Raw genomic sequence first — 21,088 nt, forward strand, 5'->3', positions numbered from 1 at the left:
GCTTGGGAACTGGCTGGGCATCGGTCAGCAGGTGGTGAGCAATTGCATTGTGCATCATTTGTTTTGTATATTCTTTTATCATTGTTATTATTGTTTTCCCTTCCTTTTCTGTCCTATTAAACTGTCTTTATCTCAACCCACAAATTTTACTTTTTTTTTCCCATTCTCTCCCCCATCCCACTGGGGACGGGGGGGAGTGAGCGAATGGCTGTGTGGTGTTTAGCTGCCTGCCAGGTTAAACCACAAAATATACGAAGAGAAGTAAGAAAGATAGTTTCTTGTAAGAACTGGGAACTTGCAAGAAAGACAGTCCGAGAAGTGGACATCTTCAACTGAATTCTTCCAGTCCTGACAGAAAGAAGAACTCATTTGAGAGGTAATGAAAATCAAGATATGACTCAAGGGTTGATGGTGCGAGACGAGAAAATTACATGGAGACCCTGCTTGTTCAGTGGACTTGGTGGACCCAAGCATCTAAGGGAATCATCTTGCTGGAATTTAAGATAAAAAGATTTAAATGAAAAATATTTCAAAAGATATTTTAAGCCCATGTAATATCCTTGCCTGGTTCTCATACCAAGAGGAAAAACTTACATTAACAAGGTTAAGGAGCATACAATCACCAGCAGATGGAACATCATGGAAAAAATGTTAATATTGATGAAAGAAACAATGTAGTTGTAAGTGGTGAAGTCAACAAAACATCTGTGCTTAGCCAAGCTGAGAAATTAGGAAAAGTGACTGAGAAAAATGAAACGCTTGCATCTAATTGCAAGAATATACATAACAAAATGTAGAAAGTAATGGTACACTACATAAGCACAAAGATGGTGAAATACCATTTGAGGAGAATTATAAGAGCTATTCTAGTGCTGTAGACTACCAGACTAACGTGGTGAAAGGCAAGTTTATTGCTTGGAAACAGTCAACTTGCCGAACTACTTACAAAAACATTTGTGTACTTACATTCTGCTTCCCACGTTACAAGCCTCAGTGCTAGCACACACTGAGCCAACTCAGCAGTACAACAACGATCTATAAGTAAGCAATATATTTAGAGCAAAGATCACCATAAATATACTTATAACAGCTCCATAGTTTAACCTTTAGCATGGCATTGTTAATGTATCATCTGGGCAAGTGAGACTTGGGTATAATAAATGTTCCTTCAGTCATATAAATATAGAAAAAAGAAAGAGAAAATCAGTTGCCATATAGGAAGCTTGTGATTAAGGATAGTCTAGGACTGGTTTAACACCTAACTGGACATTTGTCTTCACTTTGAGGTATAGTGTTGAAATGGAAACACAGGCTGAATAGCTAAAAGGAAGGGTGTTTTGAAATATAAATGATCATATTTGAAGTGAAAACAGTAGATTTTAGTTTTCTTGATTAAAAGCTACCAGTTAACTGCTATCCCAAAGCAGTGAAAGAGATGTTGCATGCAACTAAATTGATTTAGAATGTTTTTAATTAAACTATTGATTTGCAAGTGTTGTTATTTGGTCAGAGAACAAAATCCCAGTACACGAGATAAGAAGGGTAATGGGAAAGCAATCCAGACTATCATAACCCAATAATACATAGCATGTGTAAGCACATTTTAAAGAAAAGTACAAAAAACATGAAGTAAATCAAAAAGCAATAGAGTGTAATAAGAGTTTTAATATGAGTAACATGGGCAGGGAGGGAGTAAAGAAGTAAAAACTCTTCTCAGTTGTGCCCAGTGAAATGAGCAGAAGCAATAGGCACCTGTAGTGTAAGAGTGATCAAACACTGGAACAGGTGGCCATGAGCAGCTGCATGATCTCCACCCTCAGAGATATTCAGAACCAAACTGTGTAAGGTCCTGGGCATCCTGCTCCGGTGGACCCTGCTTTGAGCAGGGGGTTTTAACTGGATGATCTTCAGAGATCCCTTCCAAACTCAACTATTCTACCGTAACAGCAGAATTTTTTTCCCCATCTTCACTCTGGCCCACAAGAGGAAAGATAATCTGCCTAGTGAACATTTAATAGTTATTTCTGGTTTTAGCTAATCAAACAGTTACCTAATAAAACAGCATGCAGTTTCCTAACTTCAAGCTTTGTATATTTTGGATAGAAATCTTTCTAAACAACAAAAACAATGGACACCAGTGCTCTAGCCAAGAAAGATTGGATACTAAAACTGTAGAGAAATTGCATGAATACAAATAGAAGCTGTCATTTTTTCTTTTATCTGCTAAAAGTCAAATAGATTTTTGTTTATCTGAGCAACACCTCTCAAATTTCCTAATAACAAGTATAAGCATGGATTTTGGATTGTATTAGCACCTGTGAAGAGGTTTATGCTTTGTGATGCATAACACAGCACAGTCAGAAAATACTACAAGGATCTTATCTACAATATTTCTGTCATTTGTGGGAATGCTAGAAACCATCATGCTCTATTTAAAAAAAAAAACAAAACTGTACTAAATATTGCTCATGGCAACTCCCTTTGAAAATGCATCACGACTTTTATAACATAGTTGATAGTTCAATGCAAAAGCAAGAGACTAAATTTCAAAGATGGAAAGTATAGCCATGATTTCTTATGCAGAGCAGGTAACTGAATGAATCAAAAAGACTTTTGAAGCTACATATTAGAGGCCCTGAAACATTTCCAAGCTCCCTTCTGACTGTACAGTGGAGAGGGATTCTGAGACATATCACCCCCCTCTACTTTCCCACGTGTTAGTTTCCATGCAGAGAAAACCCAGGCATGTTGCCCAGACAGGAGTCACAGCACATCCAAACAGAAAATGTTGACACAGCCTAAATTATATCTGTGACCATGTCTGTGCACAGATGCTTTATTTACCAGTCCAGCTGTGGTATCTTCACGTCAAAATTAAGTATGCAAAACGTACAATTCGAATGCACATCTGTGACCACTGCATTTTTCATGTTTCCTATCTCACTGTTTCTCAGGTCTAATTGCAGGACCATCTACCCTTTAAGAAGAGGCATCTCACACAGGGGTGCCACAGAATTTCCAAATTTGTACAAGTGTAACATATTTTCCTCACTTTTTTTAGCGTAATTTTGTTTGTGTGAGAGCACGTGTGCTAAGTGTGTGCACAAGTTCTGTTTGGTTTATTTTACAACGGCTTCCTGAATCAGCTTCCAATATCTTACAGATTAAGATTTTATTCAGTATAACACTGTACCTGATATTTAGCATCTTAAGAGTTATAAAATAAAATACTGTATTTTAAGCAACACTTTCTACTAAATAATTAATCAAAGACCTTTTTTCTGGTTTTAATGCTAAGAGGGAAGTAGTTGCTACAGAAAATAAAAGGGGGAAAATTCAGAATAGAATCAAAATGAAGTAACTATTTCTCAAGAGCTTTTACTTTTAATTAAATTACAACATTTATGAAGTCATGAAAGCCTGGCAAACAGGACAAACAAACATAGTCACAGGAGCCTAACAACCTCAATTTTTAAATTTTCACTTACGGCACTTGGCTTCATCACGGCTATTTGAACAGTCAGGTGTAAAATCACAAAATTTGTCAGATGAAATACATTGTCCATCCCCACATGAAAAAAGTCCCGGTGGACAGTACAAAGATGAAGAATTAACATCTGTAAATTCTGTTTCCCCTTAAAAATCAGAAAAGAAAATATAAGTAAAAACACACACATATATAAAATTCCAGAAGTGCTTTTTATCATCTTTGAATATAGTAATGTGCTCAGCATAAGGAACATAACATCACCTATGAAGTGAGCTAGGTTATATCACAACTGATAAGAAACACAGCTGATATTAATGTCTGATGCTCTTAAACTATATATTATTCTCCACAATATTCAAACTTTTTTGTGAAAAATTATCAAAAACACCTTAAAGTTACACGGACAGGCTCCAGTTCAGAGGCAAGGTGCTGTGTACAGCAGCCTGCTGTGTACCCCACAGTCGGGAGCAGGTCCTTCACAAAAGCTTTCTGCTGTAGTGGTGGTTTCTCTGCATCCAGCTCACAATGAAAGTTCCAAGAAGCCAAAAGTTTGATGTTGCACCTATACTAGCTTGCACCTCAATCTACACATTAGAAAACACTCCAAATTTAAATGAATGGGGAAACAAAAAGCTGAGGACTACTGGTTTTACTTCAGTAGATTTCTGGAAAGAGAGCAAGTGAGAGGAATGACATGCAGCTTTTCATCTTTTTTGTTTAACTTAGCTTTTTTAGATACTCATACTGCTATCCAGACAGAGCTTTTTGTAGAAAGCACTCCCTTCTAAAAATAACATCTTTGTGACTGATGGATAAATGCGGGAGCTGTAGGGAAAATAATTAAAGCAAATTAATGTTTCTTCAAATACCTAGCTACCATCAATCAGACTGTATATAGGAATCAGAGAAACCTTACAAGCACAACACTGAAGTTTTCTATTATGCCTTTAAATTTTCCAATAAAGAAGAAATTCAGATATCTGCTGGGTATAACCCATCAGCATTACCACTGACTGCGTCTGTGCCCATACCATTTTAGAAAAGGAGTCATTAACAGTCAAGAGGACCAGAAGCAGCAGTCTGACAGAAGGTTACATTATTTTATATTTCCATCTGTTGGCACTTCAAGATTACAGCGTGAGTACACAGGCAAGTTTGGTGGGCACTTACTAATGATGGGAGAACCCTCTTGCCCTAAAGATAATGCAGTGGAATTTGCTCTCCAGTGGAAGATATAAGATGCTTTGCTTCTGTCTCTGCATCCAAGTGTGAATGTGGGCATGTACTACATAGTAAGTGGTATCTGGAAATTCCCACCACAGCTCACTTCGCAGAACTAGTGCAAACTACTTACAGCAGTTAGTGTGTAACACAGGATGAGAGCCTTCGTTATAGATGATTGATTACAGCATATGGACTTTTTCCTCAGATTATCCCCTACTTTCTTAAAGGTATCTTGAAGCTGTCAGTTGAATCACAGTTATACATAACAGACATTGGGGAAGATGTACTGAAAACCACGGAACTTGCCTTCACTTTCTTGGCTGACACCTGGAAGTGATTTATTCACAACTCCACATTCCTCTGTTATACTGATGTCATCAACAGCAACAGTAGCATTTGTTGTTAGAATAGTAGCTCGTAAAATAATCTGCAAAGACAAATAAATAAGTTAGCTCATTAAAGGTGACATGATAAAAAGACATATATATATTCCTTTATAATTTACGACATCTGCACAGGAAGTAAATACCTCCTACAACCAACTCTGAATACCAGCCAGCAAAAGCTATGATTGAGATTTGATCAAAGTCAGAAATTTACTCCTCAACTATCAAAGCCATAACTACCTTTACTTATGGAAAGTTATGCAACCCAGATGACCTTGCTTCAATCTAAACTGGTAAAAGCCATCGCTACTTGAATGGATTTTCTTCCTGCTGGAACCATTAAAAGTTATACATGTTTTCAAATGAGCTATTCAGGCTTACCAAATGTGATGGTTTACAACTCCATTTAACTGCGTTCATCTATACTATACCTGCTGAAGTCAACAACATGTGGTACAGTAAACGTAGGGATTGTAAGGATGTATTTATAAAGTTCAGTCATAACTTACCAATAATGAGAATTGAGTGCCCTTTCTTTTAGACCATTTTATAGATGAGACATAAAATGAAGAAACCAAAACTGGAATTTTGATTTTCTGAATCCTTATACTTGAATTGTTGATTCCCCTAACAGTTCCTTTCTAAGTTTTAGTAAAGTGTAGCAGCCTGAGATTGTGTAAAAATAAAATTACACTCGAAAACTGCTAATTGTTTCTGTGATCAGTGCCTCAAATTGAAGTATCTGCACTTCTCCTGCCTCTACCAACATAATTAGGCCCTCACTCTGATTTCATCTTTTTTGTTTAACTTAGCTTTTTTAGATACTCATACTGCTATCCAGACAGAGCTTTTTGTAGAAAGCACTCCCTTCTAAAAATAACATCTTTGTGACTGATGGATAAATGCGGGAGCTGTAGGGAAAATAATTAAAGCAAATTAATGTTTCTTCAAATACCTAGCTACCATCAATCAGACTGTATATAGGAATCAGAGAAACCTTACAAGCACAACACTGAAGTTTTCTATTATGCCTTTAAATTTTCCAATAAAGAAGAAATTCAGATATCTGCTGGGTATAACCCATCAGCATTACCACTGACTGCGTCTGTGCCCATACCATTTTAGAAAAGGAGTCATTAACAGTCAAGAGGACCAGAAGCAGCAGTCTGACAGAAGGTTACATTATTTTATATTTCCATCTGTTGGCACTTCAAGATTACAGCGTGAGTACACAGGCAAGTTTGGTGGGCACTTACTAATGATGGGAGAACCCTCTTGCCCTAAAGATAATGCAGTGGAATTTGCTCTCCAGTGGAAGATATAAGATGCTTTGCTTCTGTCTCTGCATCCAAGTGTGAATGTGGGCATGTACTACATAGTAAGTGGTATCTGGAAATTCCCACCACAGCTCACTTCGCAGAACTAGTGCAAACTACTTACAGCAGTTAGTGTGTAACACAGGATGAGAGCCTTCGTTATAGATGATTGATTACAGCATATGGACTTTTTCCTCAGATTATCCCCTACTTTCTTAAAGGTATCTTGAAGCTGTCAGTTGAATCACAGTTATACATAACAGACATTGGGGAAGATGTACTGAAAACCACGGAACTTGCCTTCACTTTCTTGGCTGACACCTGGAAGTGATTTATTCACAACTCCACATTCCTCTGTTATACTGATGTCATCAACAGCAACAGTAGCATTTGTTGTTAGAATAGTAGCTCGTAAAATAATCTGCAAAGACAAATAAATAAGTTAGCTCATTAAAGGTGACATGATAAAAAGACATATATATATTCCTTTATAATTTACGACATCTGCACAGGAAGTAAATACCTCCTACAACCAACTCTGAATACCAGCCAGCAAAAGCTATGATTGAGATTTGATCAAAGTCAGAAATTTACTCCTCAACTATCAAAGCCATAACTACCTTTACTTATGGAAAGTTATGCAACCCAGATGACCTTGCTTCAATCTAAACTGGTAAAAGCCATCGCTACTTGAATGGATTTTCTTCCTGCTGGAACCATTAAAAGTTATACATGTTTTCAAATGAGCTATTCAGGCTTACCAAATGTGATGGTTTACAACTCCATTTAACTGCGTTCATCTATACTATACCTGCTGAAGTCAACAACATGTGGTACAGTAAACGTAGGGATTGTAAGGATGTATTTATAAAGTTCAGTCATAACTTACCAATAATGAGAATTGAGTGCCCTTTCTTTTAGACCATTTTATAGATGAGACATAAAATGAAGAAACCAAAACTGGAATTTTGATTTTCTGAATCCTTATACTTGAATTGTTGATTCCCCTAACAGAGTTCCTTTCAGTTTTAGTAAAGTGTAGCAGCCCGAGATTGTGTAAAAATAAAATTACACTCGAAAACTGCTAATTGTTTCTGTGATCAGTGCCTCAAATTGAAGTATCTGCACTTCTCCTGCCTTTACCAACATAATTAGGCCCTCACTCTGATCAGCAGTTTTTATAGCAAGTTCATTTTTTAAAAACTACTGCACTATTGCTACTTGATTTTTATTACAAAAAGGTGATTCTAAAGCATACAATACTGAAACAATGATGATGTTCTTTAATAGCTACATCTATTGAAAGAGCTGAATGGATTTTTTTTTTTATATGCGCATTAAAGAATAGAAATTCTCTTTTTATATTTCCTTATAAAAGTAAATTGATTCTAAAGGCCAAATTAAAGTAAGTTTTTGAAAACAATGTAAATGTAATTTCTGATTACCTGAAAAGGTAAGTTCTCAGCTGCACCTTTGACAGGTATATTCACTTTTGTCCACTGCATCTCAGACAGTCCTGAAATGTCACACAATTTTTCCAAACTTCCATCCAATGCAGTTCTCTTAAAAACAGAAAGCTGGGAATCTTGAGATAACCGGTACCAAAATCTTACCTGTAGAAAGAGTTTTTGATGAAACACTTTAAAAACTATATCATCAATCTGCAATAAATTCAGTACCAACTCATGTACGTACATTATAACACAGAATGACATGACAGGTCTAAACACAACCTTGGCAGAAAAGAAAGAGATGTATGAAACTATGACGTGTTGAGGAGCAGTATTATGTCTAAAGATAAAACCATAATTAAAAGTAAAGCTTAATTTTAAAACTTACTTTTAAATTGTATCTATCAATTGATGCAGACTGACTAATATGACCTCCCTTAATTCTTTTTAGCTTAGTAAGGGCTTACAAACTTCTCAAAGATTATTTTTCTTCACAAATGCTGAATATAGGACAGCTTCATAAGTATGTTAATCTCAGAAGTGCAACAGTTGAGGTACTTATATGAAAGAAACCTTATGATCTATTTCCACAATCAACACAAATGAAAATTATCAAGACAGATGTTTAAAATAATCTGTTGATCTCTTAAAACAAGTGGATTGACCAATATATGGGAAGAAAAAAAGACAATTGTAAGTGGAGGAGGCTACAAAAAACTGCTTGCCAAGCAGAAAAGATGAGAAAACAGTGAGAACCCCAGTTCACTATGCCTCCCCTGCAATACAGAGTAAACCTAATGCTTTTTTTTTTAAAAAAAATACTACACAGGCAAAAATTCAGCTGGGAACTGCAGGGAAGAAATAAGATTTTCAAAGACTAATTTTTTTTTTCCTTCCCCCTGAGTCCTTCCTGCTTCTTCACATAGTGAAGGAATAAAACTCCTTCAACTGCAGAATCTTTGCTTCCCTGCAAAAACCTTGATAATACTTGGATTTTCATGAAGGTAAAACAAGAGCTGTAAAAATAGCTCTTCCCACCCAGTTCTCTGCCCATCTTCATATGATCTTACACTGTGAACCTTGGATCATCACACTACAGAGAGAAAGTTTCCTTTTATTTTTTCATGTTATATCAACTTTTAAACAGCGTTAAAGAATACAGACCATTTGGGGCTAATAGCCAAATGATACTTATGTATTTTTTTTGCAAGACAATAACAAATATGAGAAAACCCATCTTTAGCCTCAGGACAAACATGGATGCGTGTGTTAGCCAGCTTTCAGCTAGACGTGAGACAATTAAAGTCTTTTATTTGAGCAAGACAGCTGACACAATAGGCTGTACCAGGTGTGGAAAAGCATTGTATTAGGGACTGTAACAGGCAAAATAGCCTTAGGGTAGTGATGTAATTATTACTTAATTTTATTTGTTGTGAATTAACACAAATTTCTAATCACTGGTTGGGCTACTGAGAAAAAAGAAAACAAACAAACACAAACTTGAGCAAACACTTTTCCTCTCCTTTCCCCAGGCCAGTTTAAGTCAAACACTTAGCCTGCCCCTTTCCTAGTTTTAATTTCCCTAACTTTTGCTGCAGTTTACTCTCAGTCTGGCCCAATTCCTTTGGCGAGGGAACTGGTGGAGCAGGAGGTTGGGCATGTGAGTAATGGTTTCCTTCTGGTGCTCCCTACATTTTCCCCTCCTCTGCTCATTGCTTCTTACTTTTCTTCCCCTGCTTTAGCTCAGGGCTTTGACAGGCCACAGTTCCTTAGGGCTGTCCCTGTCCCAGCATGGGTCACCCACAGCTGCAGTCCTCTCAGAGCCATACCTCCTCAGCATGGACCACCTCCTTCCATGGGTACGTCTCCAGCTGTGTCCACAGCAATGTCCCCTTCCACACCTCTCCTCCTTGTTTGTCCCCAAGAGATCTTTTTTTCTTTTTTTCTTTCTTTCTTTTTTTTCTTTTTTAGGAGAAGTGGTAGTTTAAGAGAAACCAGACTCTGACAGTTTTCTTTTTTAGGAGAAGTAGTAGTTTAAGAGAAACCAGACTCTGACAGGAGTCTTGTCTTCAATAAATTATCACATTTGCATCTCTGTTAAAGCTGTAGGCCCTTAGTGTGCCAAGGAAGTTGAAGAACAGGATTGATGAATTTGATTCAGATCATTGACTAATAATCTGAAAATTATCATGCATGTGGATTCGCTACCTTTCACTTCTGGCCTTGAATTTAATCCATAAAATTGGCAAATACACCAAAGACACAACATCTGCTATGTATGAAGGGAGACTTTATTTTTGCTTGTGTAGTATACATACTGTGTAGAGTACAAGGTAGATCAGTGTTTACTGGTGGAGATACTCTTGTTACAACACACTGTTACTTTTTAATATCTTCTGGCTTCATGGCTGGTGGACTTGGTCTCTCAATTGCCCATAGTGTTTCTTTTTTCCCTACTCGTGAAACTCATGTATTATATAAAATAACATCAAGACTTATTAATAGATTGAAATACTTCCATGTAACGTTTTTCCCCCACCAGAAAGCTTAAGGAATACAAAGCAGCAGGTATACAAACACTTTTCAAAATGAGCTGTCTGAAGAACTATATCCTAAACAATCTAGATGTAAGGTTTATGTTTATAAAACAGCTTTTCAAACAAATTTGCATTTTCATTACATAAGAAATAAAATTACCCTCCTTCTCTATGTCTACATGTTCTACTTTACAATGACTACCCTGTCCGTTAAAAAGCCATAAACAGAGATCTAGGACTAGAAACTTGCTTCTACAACTCCAAAAACTTGAGCTAAATGAAGATGTTTCTTAGCTGACAGAAAGCTGACTTTCTTACAGAAAGACTCAGCTAAACAACTGGAGAAAAAGAAGTTACTTCTAAGCTTCAGTTAGCCAGTAAGGCACAATATAAAACTGTTATCCCTCAACTCCAATTTTCTTTCTTTTTTTTTTTTTTTTAAACAACTGGAGCCAAAGAACTTGTAAAGCTATTAATAAACATAGATCTCTTTATGTAGATCCTTTTATCCTCTCAGTGGGACATCCAACAGAAGGCAACATCTCACATTTATACACAGAGAGCATAACACACCAATACACATCCTAATGAGCTACCCCCACTCCTTGCTCTTTCCCAGAAATAAAAGTCTGCAGGGAAAATGTGGCAGAAAGCCAGGCTTCCAGTCTTCAAAAACACTCTCTTTTCAGACACGTATAGCTGGGTGAGAACTTGCCCTAGTTTTTGTTGAATCTGGGAACTTTAAATACATTCAATATGTGCATACTCAAAATTAAAATTGGTTTCTTTTCTGACTTTGAACTGGAGAAATGTATGTGCATCCCCACTGCATTTGTATTTATTTTGAACACAGACCAAACTCTGCAATAGATCTAACCAGAATGATTCATTGATTCACATACCAGTTCTGCCCAGTTTGCCTTAAGGGGTTCTAAGATAAATTAATCTGAACGTGAAAGGTGCTTATCATCTACTCAGTATCAAAGCCTACAAAAGAGATATGAAACTGCCTGAACAAATGCACTGTGCATACAAAGGCTGTTGGTGTCCCAGGAGTAATGCAACACTCAGGGCTCCGATGGGATGCTGCGAGGCCTTCTGTGTTCCCTGCAGCAGTCTCCTCCTTTATTTCATTCTGCATCCATTTCATTTCTGATTCTTTACAACACTAAGAAGCCATGTGAAGATTAAGAACTGAGAGAGTGCATTAAATGACAGCAAGGTGCTGTTCTTAAATTGTTTAAGAGGCTTCTACTCCTCAGCTGCAAGTTGCAACTATTCAGCTGAGATCTGGTAACTCATTGATGTGCATAGTCCGAGTCAGCCACAGTCTCAAGTAAAACAGGTTTATCTAAGCCAACACTTGTTTCATGTCCCTTACACTAGAAAAAACCTAAGAAGCCTAGGTTCTGCTGGAATAAAGTTCTGCTATTTGTTGGGCCAAGTGCAGTTCCTCCACGCATTGTTTTCTGACATTTTTATTTTTGAAAAAAGTTTTCCTAAGTGAAATTACAGTTTCTGTTCTACATTGAGTCTGAAAAATTAAGCAACAAGTCCAAGTTTTATTTTGTTTCTCTAAAGCCTCTTTTTGCCACTGAACACAATAAAATTATTTTGGCTAGCTTTCCCTATCTTTTCCTTTTCTTCTCTGTGACTTCTTAAATCAGGAGGCATTATGCAGTAGGAGAAAAAACACAACAACAAAACAACTACACAACTTAGATTCTCCCCAGTATGGCATAATCTTTGAACAGTTATGGAACAGAAAACAAAAAAAATCTCAGAAAAAAAAGAAAAAACTTATAAAACTGTACAACATCTATTCACTTTATTCAGTGGCTGAAAGGATAAACAAATATTTAATATATTTCTTCAAGTTCTGTTTTAAAAATACATATTTTGGTGAAAATTCCAACAGTCTAATTATAAAACTGTATTTTCATTTTTCATCTAAGACTTTTCTATTTTTCACCCCTCCTGATGCATTTTTTCCAGGTAGCTTTCTAGTTTCTCAAATCAACCGCCATCCTGGCTGGTTGCTTTTGCATTCCTCTGCAGAGCCACAAGACATTTGACGAAAAAGGTATTTCAAGGTTAACTCTCAAGTAGTGCACTGATCAGCTTAAAAAGCATCCTCCTTAAACCATCAATTTAAATTTAGTATGTGTCTGGAGCATGGTAGCTAGTTCTCTCTGGTCACACCAACATAGTTAATCTATATAGCGACTTCAAAGCACGGGTCTCCTGTTACGGGACATTGGATGTGTGAGTCTTTCCTGTCTACAGACGACAGTGTGACTCTTTGTCAGCTTTTGCTCAAAAGGCAGGCTGCTTTGACTGTGAGTTGATATGGCCCTGATATTGTTGTCCAGTTAGGTTTGTCACAGCATACAAAAACCTGAAGCATAGCCTTAAATCTGAGTCACCTGGTAGATGCTTTAGAAAGGATAATAATCAGATACAAAAATTTGGCAGCAAAGCAGTAAAAAGCCTGCTACATCTCCCTCCTCCCAAAGAAGTAGTCTGTAACGCCTTCCACTGGTATTGAAACGGAGCCAATTTTTCAGCAGCAACACTTACATGAAGAATACCAGATCTGCACATCAGGTGAGTGATAGCTTACAAAGGTGGGGATAGTTAATATCAAACTGTTACCTGACAGCAGGAAAGCCCACGGGACAACTTGACAAGGAAAGGGCTCCCCAGATGAGACATGGCCATCTTTGTCTTCATCTGATGTGATCCACTGAAGTAAATGAATGCTCCTGTAAACAAAAATCGAAGAAGTATGAGAAATATGTCATGCTCCAATGGCAAATAGCTACCTCAGAGAGGATACTGTGCTCCGTGAAACACTTAAAGCTTATTCATAAATGTAAACAAATGAAACAGCTTTGCCGCCAGTTCAGGCTCTGGATAACAAGGAGGGTCTTGTAACAGGCTGCGACAACCAGTGTCTATATAGGCGAAGACAAAATAGAATTGCTAAATGCTCCTGCCTCTTTCCTCTGCAGTAAAATTAACATGACTGAGTCCAAAGATGAGGAAAGAGGGAGAAGGAAAAAAGGGTATTTGGGCAGCCATTGCTAAGACTACCCTGTCATGGTGCCTGCAAGCACTTAAACCTGAGGAAGTAAATACAGAGCCCTGTAAAGGCTCTGAACAGATGTTGCTTCTGTGAGGACTTTACTGTGCAGACCCACTGGATGTATTTTTTTATCTGCCCTCTTCAGGCAAAAAACTTAAGACTGCCATCCTCCAAACACTGCAATCACTTCCCATCACCTTCGCAGGGTGCCCTTCTGCTCTCCACACAGGCTGGGGAGAGCAAAAGGATCGCAGGAGCTGCAACACAGAGCACCCTGAAGATCAAACAGCATAGACCTCAGCTGGGATCCCTAAAGGACACATTTTAATTAGCTTAAATAATGTTTCAAACAGAATTCAGAACAAAAATTAATTTCCTTAAGGGTACAGTATTCACTCTCAGTGCAGCCCAGCCCGTTTTAAGCATGCTGACAATGTTGCAGACCATGGGAGCCAATGGAATAAGCTATATTTTCTCATGGGGTCCACAGACTTGACATTGTTGTCTGTGCTAGTGGCGTTGAAAGCTTAATTAAAGATCTAATCTGAACTCTGGCAAACAAACTGGCTTTGGATTTGAACTACAGCAGATGTGCTTCAGACAAAGGTAGGGAAGGATAAACATCTTCAAGGGGCCGTAAAGCAGCATATTTTGAATGCTGTCAGTGCTGCCTTCGCTGAATACTGAGACTTTTTCATGAAAGTCTATGCAAAACAACACTAAAGGCCCAGTCTTTTTTGCGCATTGATATTACACATATTGCCTTACATCTTGGAAAATCGGCTATTGTGCTGCCACAGTCATACTCCTTAGCCATTTATTTCCCATGGATACATAATGAAGCAGAAGGTTAAGTCCAGCCCCATGTGAATAATCGCATCGCTTTAGCAAGGCTGGCACAAAGAGGTGACCGTTACAGCTCCTTGTACAAACAGGCGTGCAGCGCTCGGCAGCGCAAGGGAAGCTCCCCTCATTGGAATGCAAGGGTACTTCAAAGGATCCTCTTTTAATTTGCAGCTGAGGCTCTACAGTAGCCTTGTTAAGATCTTCATTAATGAAAATTTGCTGCTGCCCTCCCCAGGAGAGAAGAAAGACGAACACTCTGTGGTATCACAAGCAACTGTTGCAACCTGAAGGACCTTGATTTAATGTTGGCAAAAACTTGCTCAAATTCTGGAAGCCTAATTCTAAAGCTGCGATGTGGCTGTAGCAGGCACAGTGATAGATGGGTAGAAAACCACCTCAGAAAGACCTTTGCACTAACATATATGGGGAATGTATCATTACTGGGCTTGAGAGGTGCTGCATGGTAACCTCAAGATCTGCTTGAGGCTTCAACCTGCAGCAACATATAAAGATGTGAACCTAACTTGTAATGATTCAGGTATCAAAGCAGCTTAAGTGCAGAGGCACACAGTTCTGTATGGGCTAATTTAACGTGCTGCTAGGCTGCAGAGCAGATATTTCTACCAGCAGCTTTCATTATGACCACATTACACCTCAGATCTCACCAGCACCTAGAATAACCCACATAGGAAAGACACAGGCATATCAGTGCCGTTCTCTGGAGCTGTGAGAGTTCAGAAGCTGTGACACAGTAAAGTTTGCAGACAATGCAGTAATGCAGATCCAGTGCTACTCCAGAGAGCTGCTAAGAAAGTGAATAGCAACTTTGGTGCACTTCATCACTTGGGGACCAACGGAAAAAAAGGCATATGATTGTGCAGTTAGAGTTACTATATAGCATTCACACACATACTTGCAACCCACTAGGGTTTGCTCAGGCAAATTTTAATCCTGGAATTCCTCTACCTTTGAATGCTCAAGGTGGAATACTTTATATTTCACATTCCTTTAACATGAACAATGGGAGAGAAGTGTAGAGGTCTGGCTGTAAAATGATATACCTCGTTAAAAAAATTTAACTTAAAGGGGTATTGGACTGTAACCCAGATTTTAAAGTAATCTAATCTCCACTGGAATCAGTGTAATAGATACATTTTAATAAAATTAAAGTAACATAATATTTCCCAATATTATTTGACAATGACAACATGCTAGGCAGTTTTAGTTTTATGCAGTATGCTGTAATAACATTTTCATTTTGGAAAAATACTTTAAAACAACCCTCTACTGGAATAAACTTTTTCCAGCTGAATGCATTGTATAGCAACTATGGGTTGAAAGAACAACTGCTCAAAGGATATTACACTCACTCTATTTTTCCCAGACAAAACATTGATTTACCTGCACTCTACAAAAAGCTACAGTGATATTTTGTCTAAATAATATTTTCAAGAATGGCCCCTGTGTGAATATTGGGTACAAAGATGCTTATGATATGTGTGAACAAAGTTAGCTATGTCAGTTCAAAGGTCAGTATCTCAAAAAACTGAAGGCTGGATCAAGTCTCACACCTCATTGATTGCCCTAGCAAAAAATGAAGGTTACAAAGGCATAGTAACCAAATCACATCTAAGAGAGAGCATCCCCAACAGACTAGCTTTTTGTGTGGATATTGGGTACAAAGATGCTTATGATATGTGTGAACAAAGTTAGCTATGTCAGTTCAAAGGTCAGTATCTCAAAAAACTGAAGGCTGGATCAAGTCTCACACCTCATTGATTGCCCTAGCAAAAAATGAAGGTTACAAAGGCATAGTAACCAAATCACATCTAAGAGAGAGCATCCCCAACAGACTAGCTTTCTGTAACATTACCTATGTTATATACATACTATGTAGCATCCATTTCAAATCATTTTTTGTTATCAGTCTGTCACCATTTACAAGTACAAATATCACAGAAGGAAGAAAGTAATAATAATAAAAGAAATCTCACCATGACCAGTATTAGTTGTATGGCCTCTGCCAGCGAGTCTCCTGTCAAGAGGAGCCTGTTCTTTCATTATGTTCCAGTCAGCATCACCTATGCTTAGTGGCTTCCATCCACAGAGGTCAGTCTCAAAATCACATATAGTGTAATTAGCTGTTGTAAGAACAACAACAATAAGAGATCATTATGTTGAATTTACTGCAACAGTTTAATGCCAGAACTATGACTATTTTGTATTTGGATGTACAAAGAGTCTTAAAGAAGCACTGGTATGTTTCACTGAAATCCAGATTATTCAGATGGACAAAAAGTTTGAGAATACAGGTAACAGATCAGGCAGGCCCTTCTCTTCTTAATCAAACTCAGATCCATGAAGGAAGGCACCTATAAGAGAATAACTATATCGTATTGAAGATGAGACCTGTACGTAGGTTGCTGATAGATTATGAAAATAATATTATATATTTTTAAAATATGAATTTTACTGGAAAGTTAATTATGAATGTATGGGAAAAAATTAAATGTATATAGTGCTTTAAATACACTGAAAGTAAAGATGAATTAAGGCTCCACTTTAACTATATCGTATTGAAGATGAGACCTGTACGTAGGTTGCTGATAGATTATGAAAATAATATTATATATTTTTAAAATATGAATTTTACTGGAAAGTTAATTATGAATGTATGGGAAAAAATTAAATGTATATAGTGCTTTAAATACACTGAAAGTAAAGATGAATTAAGGCTCCACTTAATTTATTTTTGAAATTGAGTTTTAAATTTATGAATTATTTAGGTCTCCTAGAAATTTTTATTGAAAAGTAAAAGACCATTTTCTCAGTTGGTATGGGTTAGACCAACTTAAACTGTATAACAATCTCGCACACTCTTTCATTTCTTGAGCAAAATTAATTATTTTGATTAGAAAATTGTGTAATCTAAGAGATTTCTTTCCTAGTCCAGAACAGCATCACAAAGTGCTACACTTAACTCTTTGGGTCACTTATTGCAATTGTAAAAATTGCTTTTGTACTATACTTGCACTTTCCAGACTTCATGGCACATTTATCCTAACATATCATCCTCAGACATGATTATACATATTACTCCAGTTTTCAGATTGTACAAAACCAAAATGAAATGCATTTTTGTTGAAACACCATGGCAGTAAAGCTACATAGTAAAGGTCTTCCTGGTATAAAGAGGTTATTTGAGCAGTTAAAACTTAAGGTACGAAATAAATCACAAATATCAATGTCTCTTATCTGGATTCACTATATACATTAAAATTCCATGGAGCATGTTTTTCTGTTTAGTGCAGTATATTACTTAAACATGAAACTTGGTTAACTTATTTAATTACAGAATTTTCATGCTTTTGACAAGGTACCTTGTTAATTAGACTTCAATTGCTAATATATTAAGGTAGAATGTGCAAATTTATATCCAAGATTACGCTGTTTTGCTGTACAGTAATTAATACTATGTCTAGGCATTGTGCTTTCCGTAGCTAAGTAGTCTTGAGAGAACTGATGTGACACAAAAAAGCAAACATTCTTCGCTTAAACATCTCTTTCTTCTGGCCTCCCTAAACCCTGCGAAAGGTCTTCTGCGTAAGAAGCTGATTGCAGTGGCTGCATAGTAATATCCAAAAAGACATCAATAAATGACCATGTAGACACAAAGAACTTACTCTGTTGTATACTAAGCAAACAAAAACCTGTTCCTGGAAGGAAAATGCCAGGCCAAAGTTAAAATAATGGTTTAAAAATGAAAGAGAAATCAAGATGGTACCAATGATTAATATTTTACAGCTCAATAAGGTATTTAGCATGGAATTTTTTTTTAATTATTATTTTCTTTTAACTAGAGGTACTTAGGGCCACAAGAAGAGTTGTTATTGCAATATCAAGAACAACATCTTTCATGTGCTGATGACACCAGATCTGTTGTCATTTAATGTGGTTCTATAACAGGCTTGGGGATTTTCACTGGCTTATAGTAAAAAGCTGATTGTTGAAGCTACATTTGGAAATCGTGTACTAAAAGAATTGGCAAAACAGCAAGGCTATGATCAAGACAGAGCCCATCACCGCCCCTGATGGTCAACAGGAAGAGAGAAGTCTGGTGAAATCGTCATTTCTTACATTGGCAGCCATTAGTAAAATTTTTTCTAACACTATGGATTTAAAAGGAAATGTATGAACATCATCTTTTAGGTTGAATATACAAGCAGTGGGGGAAAAAAAAGAAAAAAGACATGCACACAGAAAAAGACACAATTCCAAATCAAATTATTTTGCCCCGTCATTTTTCAAACTTTATTCAAGTCTGAACACAATTATAAAAGTAGGAAGAACATTCATGGTGGTTGGTGGTGTGCTTTTGGGCTTTTTTTTGGGGGGGGAGGGGGATGGGGAATAAAAAAATGTGTCTCCAGTTCACTAAATGTGGTAATGTTGACCACGTTTTAGATGCTACTATTTTTTTTTTTCATTGCACCTGTAATTTAAAATGATGAGCTCTATACAAACATCCAGTCATGCAGACACACTGGGCCAGAGTCACTTACCAACCCCAAGTGTTCCACCATATGTAGTTTCTGGAAGTAATACTTCATTTTTAAAAGTATTAATATGTTAGGGAACAGCTATAAAAGTGAGTGAAACCCAATTGTCTGAGTTAAGAGTTTGACTTAAATTTTATCCCTACTTAATTCTAAAAACTTAAGGGGTGTTTGTAAATATTTAATCAAGCTTGAAAAAAAAGTTCTGTGCTTTGGCTGAAACCCAAATCCAAGTGAAACAGTTTCTCAGTGTATTTTTTCATTGCTCAAACATTAATAAACTTTGAGAAATTCTTCTTTCCCATCAAAACAGTGTACAATTTTTATTCTTCACAGCCTTTTTCTACATTTTTATTTGATTTTGAATTGATTACAGGGAATATTTCACTATCCATAGTTGGAAAATAAGTAACTGCACAACCTATATTTTTTGAGGAGTCATACTGCAGTTATGTAAGTTAAACAGACATAAAGCATATTTCTGGTATATTATGTCCTTTCCTACTGCACCTCTTACCATCAGAGCTTATGTTTTTTTATTTCACTGGGAAGATTTCACTGGAATCAAACTGCAGAAAGATTTTCTACATTCTGAAAGTGAAACAAGTTAAATCGCATTTTTGGACATTCATCTATTTATAATTCAGCAAAACAGAAAGGAAATTAGAAAGGAAACAAGAACCTGCATTCATTTTAATAACAAGCCAAATTTGAAAAATATTTTTGGGTTTTTTTTTATGTGGGTATATCAGTATATCTCAATTAGTCAAGGAGTAAATTATTACACCAGTTCTGCAAAAACAATGACTCCAGGATGTAACTAGGAGAAAAAAAGTGTTCCCCAAACACATCTTCTTGAATTTCAAGAAATAAACGGAGCTTACTAAAGCCATAAAATACACTGCAAAGATTTTTCAATTAATACGAACCATTTTTCCACATTTTTTTTAAAAAAGAAACAGGAAACAAAGCACATATTCCAAGAGCACTAGGAGGTTAAATGGAAATGTTTTTTCTTTGACTAGCTTCTCTACCTATCCCAGCTCCTCTTGATCCTCCTGGGGGAAAAACAAAGCAGTCCTGTTAGCTAGGCTGGGTTACCAGCCAATTAACATTGCTTCAACTTTGCTAGCCGGCAGCTGGATGAAGCTTTTCAATCCTACTCTGGCAGCTCAATCAAATGAACACAACTGGGGACACACAGCTTGTCTCTCCATCAGGTTGGTGTTTCCCTGACTAGTAGTATTGAATGAGGAGGGCTGCTACCCTTGCTCAGTGTGGCAGCACCCAATCTCCTATGGAATTTGGGGTATAAACTGTCTGTATGATCAGCGACCAAAGCACCTCTGTGTGATTACTTTGCCATTAATATTTTGTTACTTCTGGCTAATATTTAATGTCATTTTGGGAAAGGGAAGGTTACGCATATACCTTCTTACTGACTATCCGTGCACATTCCCTACCAGTTTGTGATTAGATTTATTTATCTAGAATTTGTTAAAGGATTCATGCAGAAAGATCACAGATGGCCATAGGTCATCTAGCCTGAACTTCTGTATGTCATAAGTCATTAGACAGATCGCTCATAACACCCTAGTCCCTTAGGTGAGATGCCCTCATCTCCTTCTGAAACTACTCAGTTACTTTTCTTAGGGTTAAGAGACTGGTGGCGTTAAGAGAATCTCATGTTGACCCTGGGTCTGCAGAGGGTATGCTTACTTTGAGTCAGCTGTTCTGGTGAAACATAAAGGCAATGCTACACAGTGTTCATAAGCAATGAAGAAGTCTGTGAAAATAATATGGGTGCAGCTTCTTTTTCTCCACATGTACATACAAGATTGATGGACAGATATTGACAATTTCAGACAATTAATGTGTCACAGGAAACACATAAATGTGTAGTAAAACAAATGTTTCAGACTAAAAAATACTCTTTCTACTTTAAAGTTGAATGGCAATAAAAGGATTTGCATATGTGTTCATCTGCTGTAGAAGGTTTCAGGGATGTCCTGGTTTCGGCAGGGATAGAGTTAATTTCCTTCCTAGTAGCTGGTACAGTGTTTTGGATTTAGGATGAGAACAAAGTTGATAACGCACCGATGTTTTAGTTGTTGCTAGGTAATGCTTACACTAGCCAAGGACTTTTCAGCTTCCCATGCTCTACCGACTGAGAAGGCTGGAGGTGCACAAGAAG

General features: G+C 37.1%; 1 protein-coding gene across 1 annotated transcript in view; it reads right to left on the reverse strand.

Annotated features, from left to right (window-relative positions):
- MALRD1 (MAM and LDL receptor class A domain containing 1) overlaps positions 1 to 21,088 on the reverse strand; it is a 306,398-nt gene that overhangs the window by 244,165 nt on the left and 41,145 nt on the right. The window contains exons 10-14 of the mRNA XM_019470989.1: positions 16,333 to 16,479; positions 13,060 to 13,169; positions 7,862 to 8,029; positions 6,717 to 6,837; positions 3,489 to 3,635 (exon numbers count right to left, since the gene is read on the reverse strand). Coding sequence (XP_019326534.1) covers positions 3,489 to 3,635; positions 6,717 to 6,837; positions 7,862 to 8,029; positions 13,060 to 13,169; positions 16,333 to 16,479 — 693 coding nt within the window. The remainder of the gene's footprint in view (positions 1 to 3,488; positions 3,636 to 6,716; positions 6,838 to 7,861; positions 8,030 to 13,059; positions 13,170 to 16,332; positions 16,480 to 21,088) is intronic.

Source organism: Aptenodytes forsteri, unplaced genomic scaffold (assembly GCF_000699145.1).
Source record: "Aptenodytes forsteri isolate BGI_AS27 unplaced genomic scaffold, ASM69914v1 Scaffold336, whole genome shotgun sequence".
Classification (NCBI taxonomy): Eukaryota; Metazoa; Chordata; class Aves; order Sphenisciformes; family Spheniscidae; genus Aptenodytes; species Aptenodytes forsteri.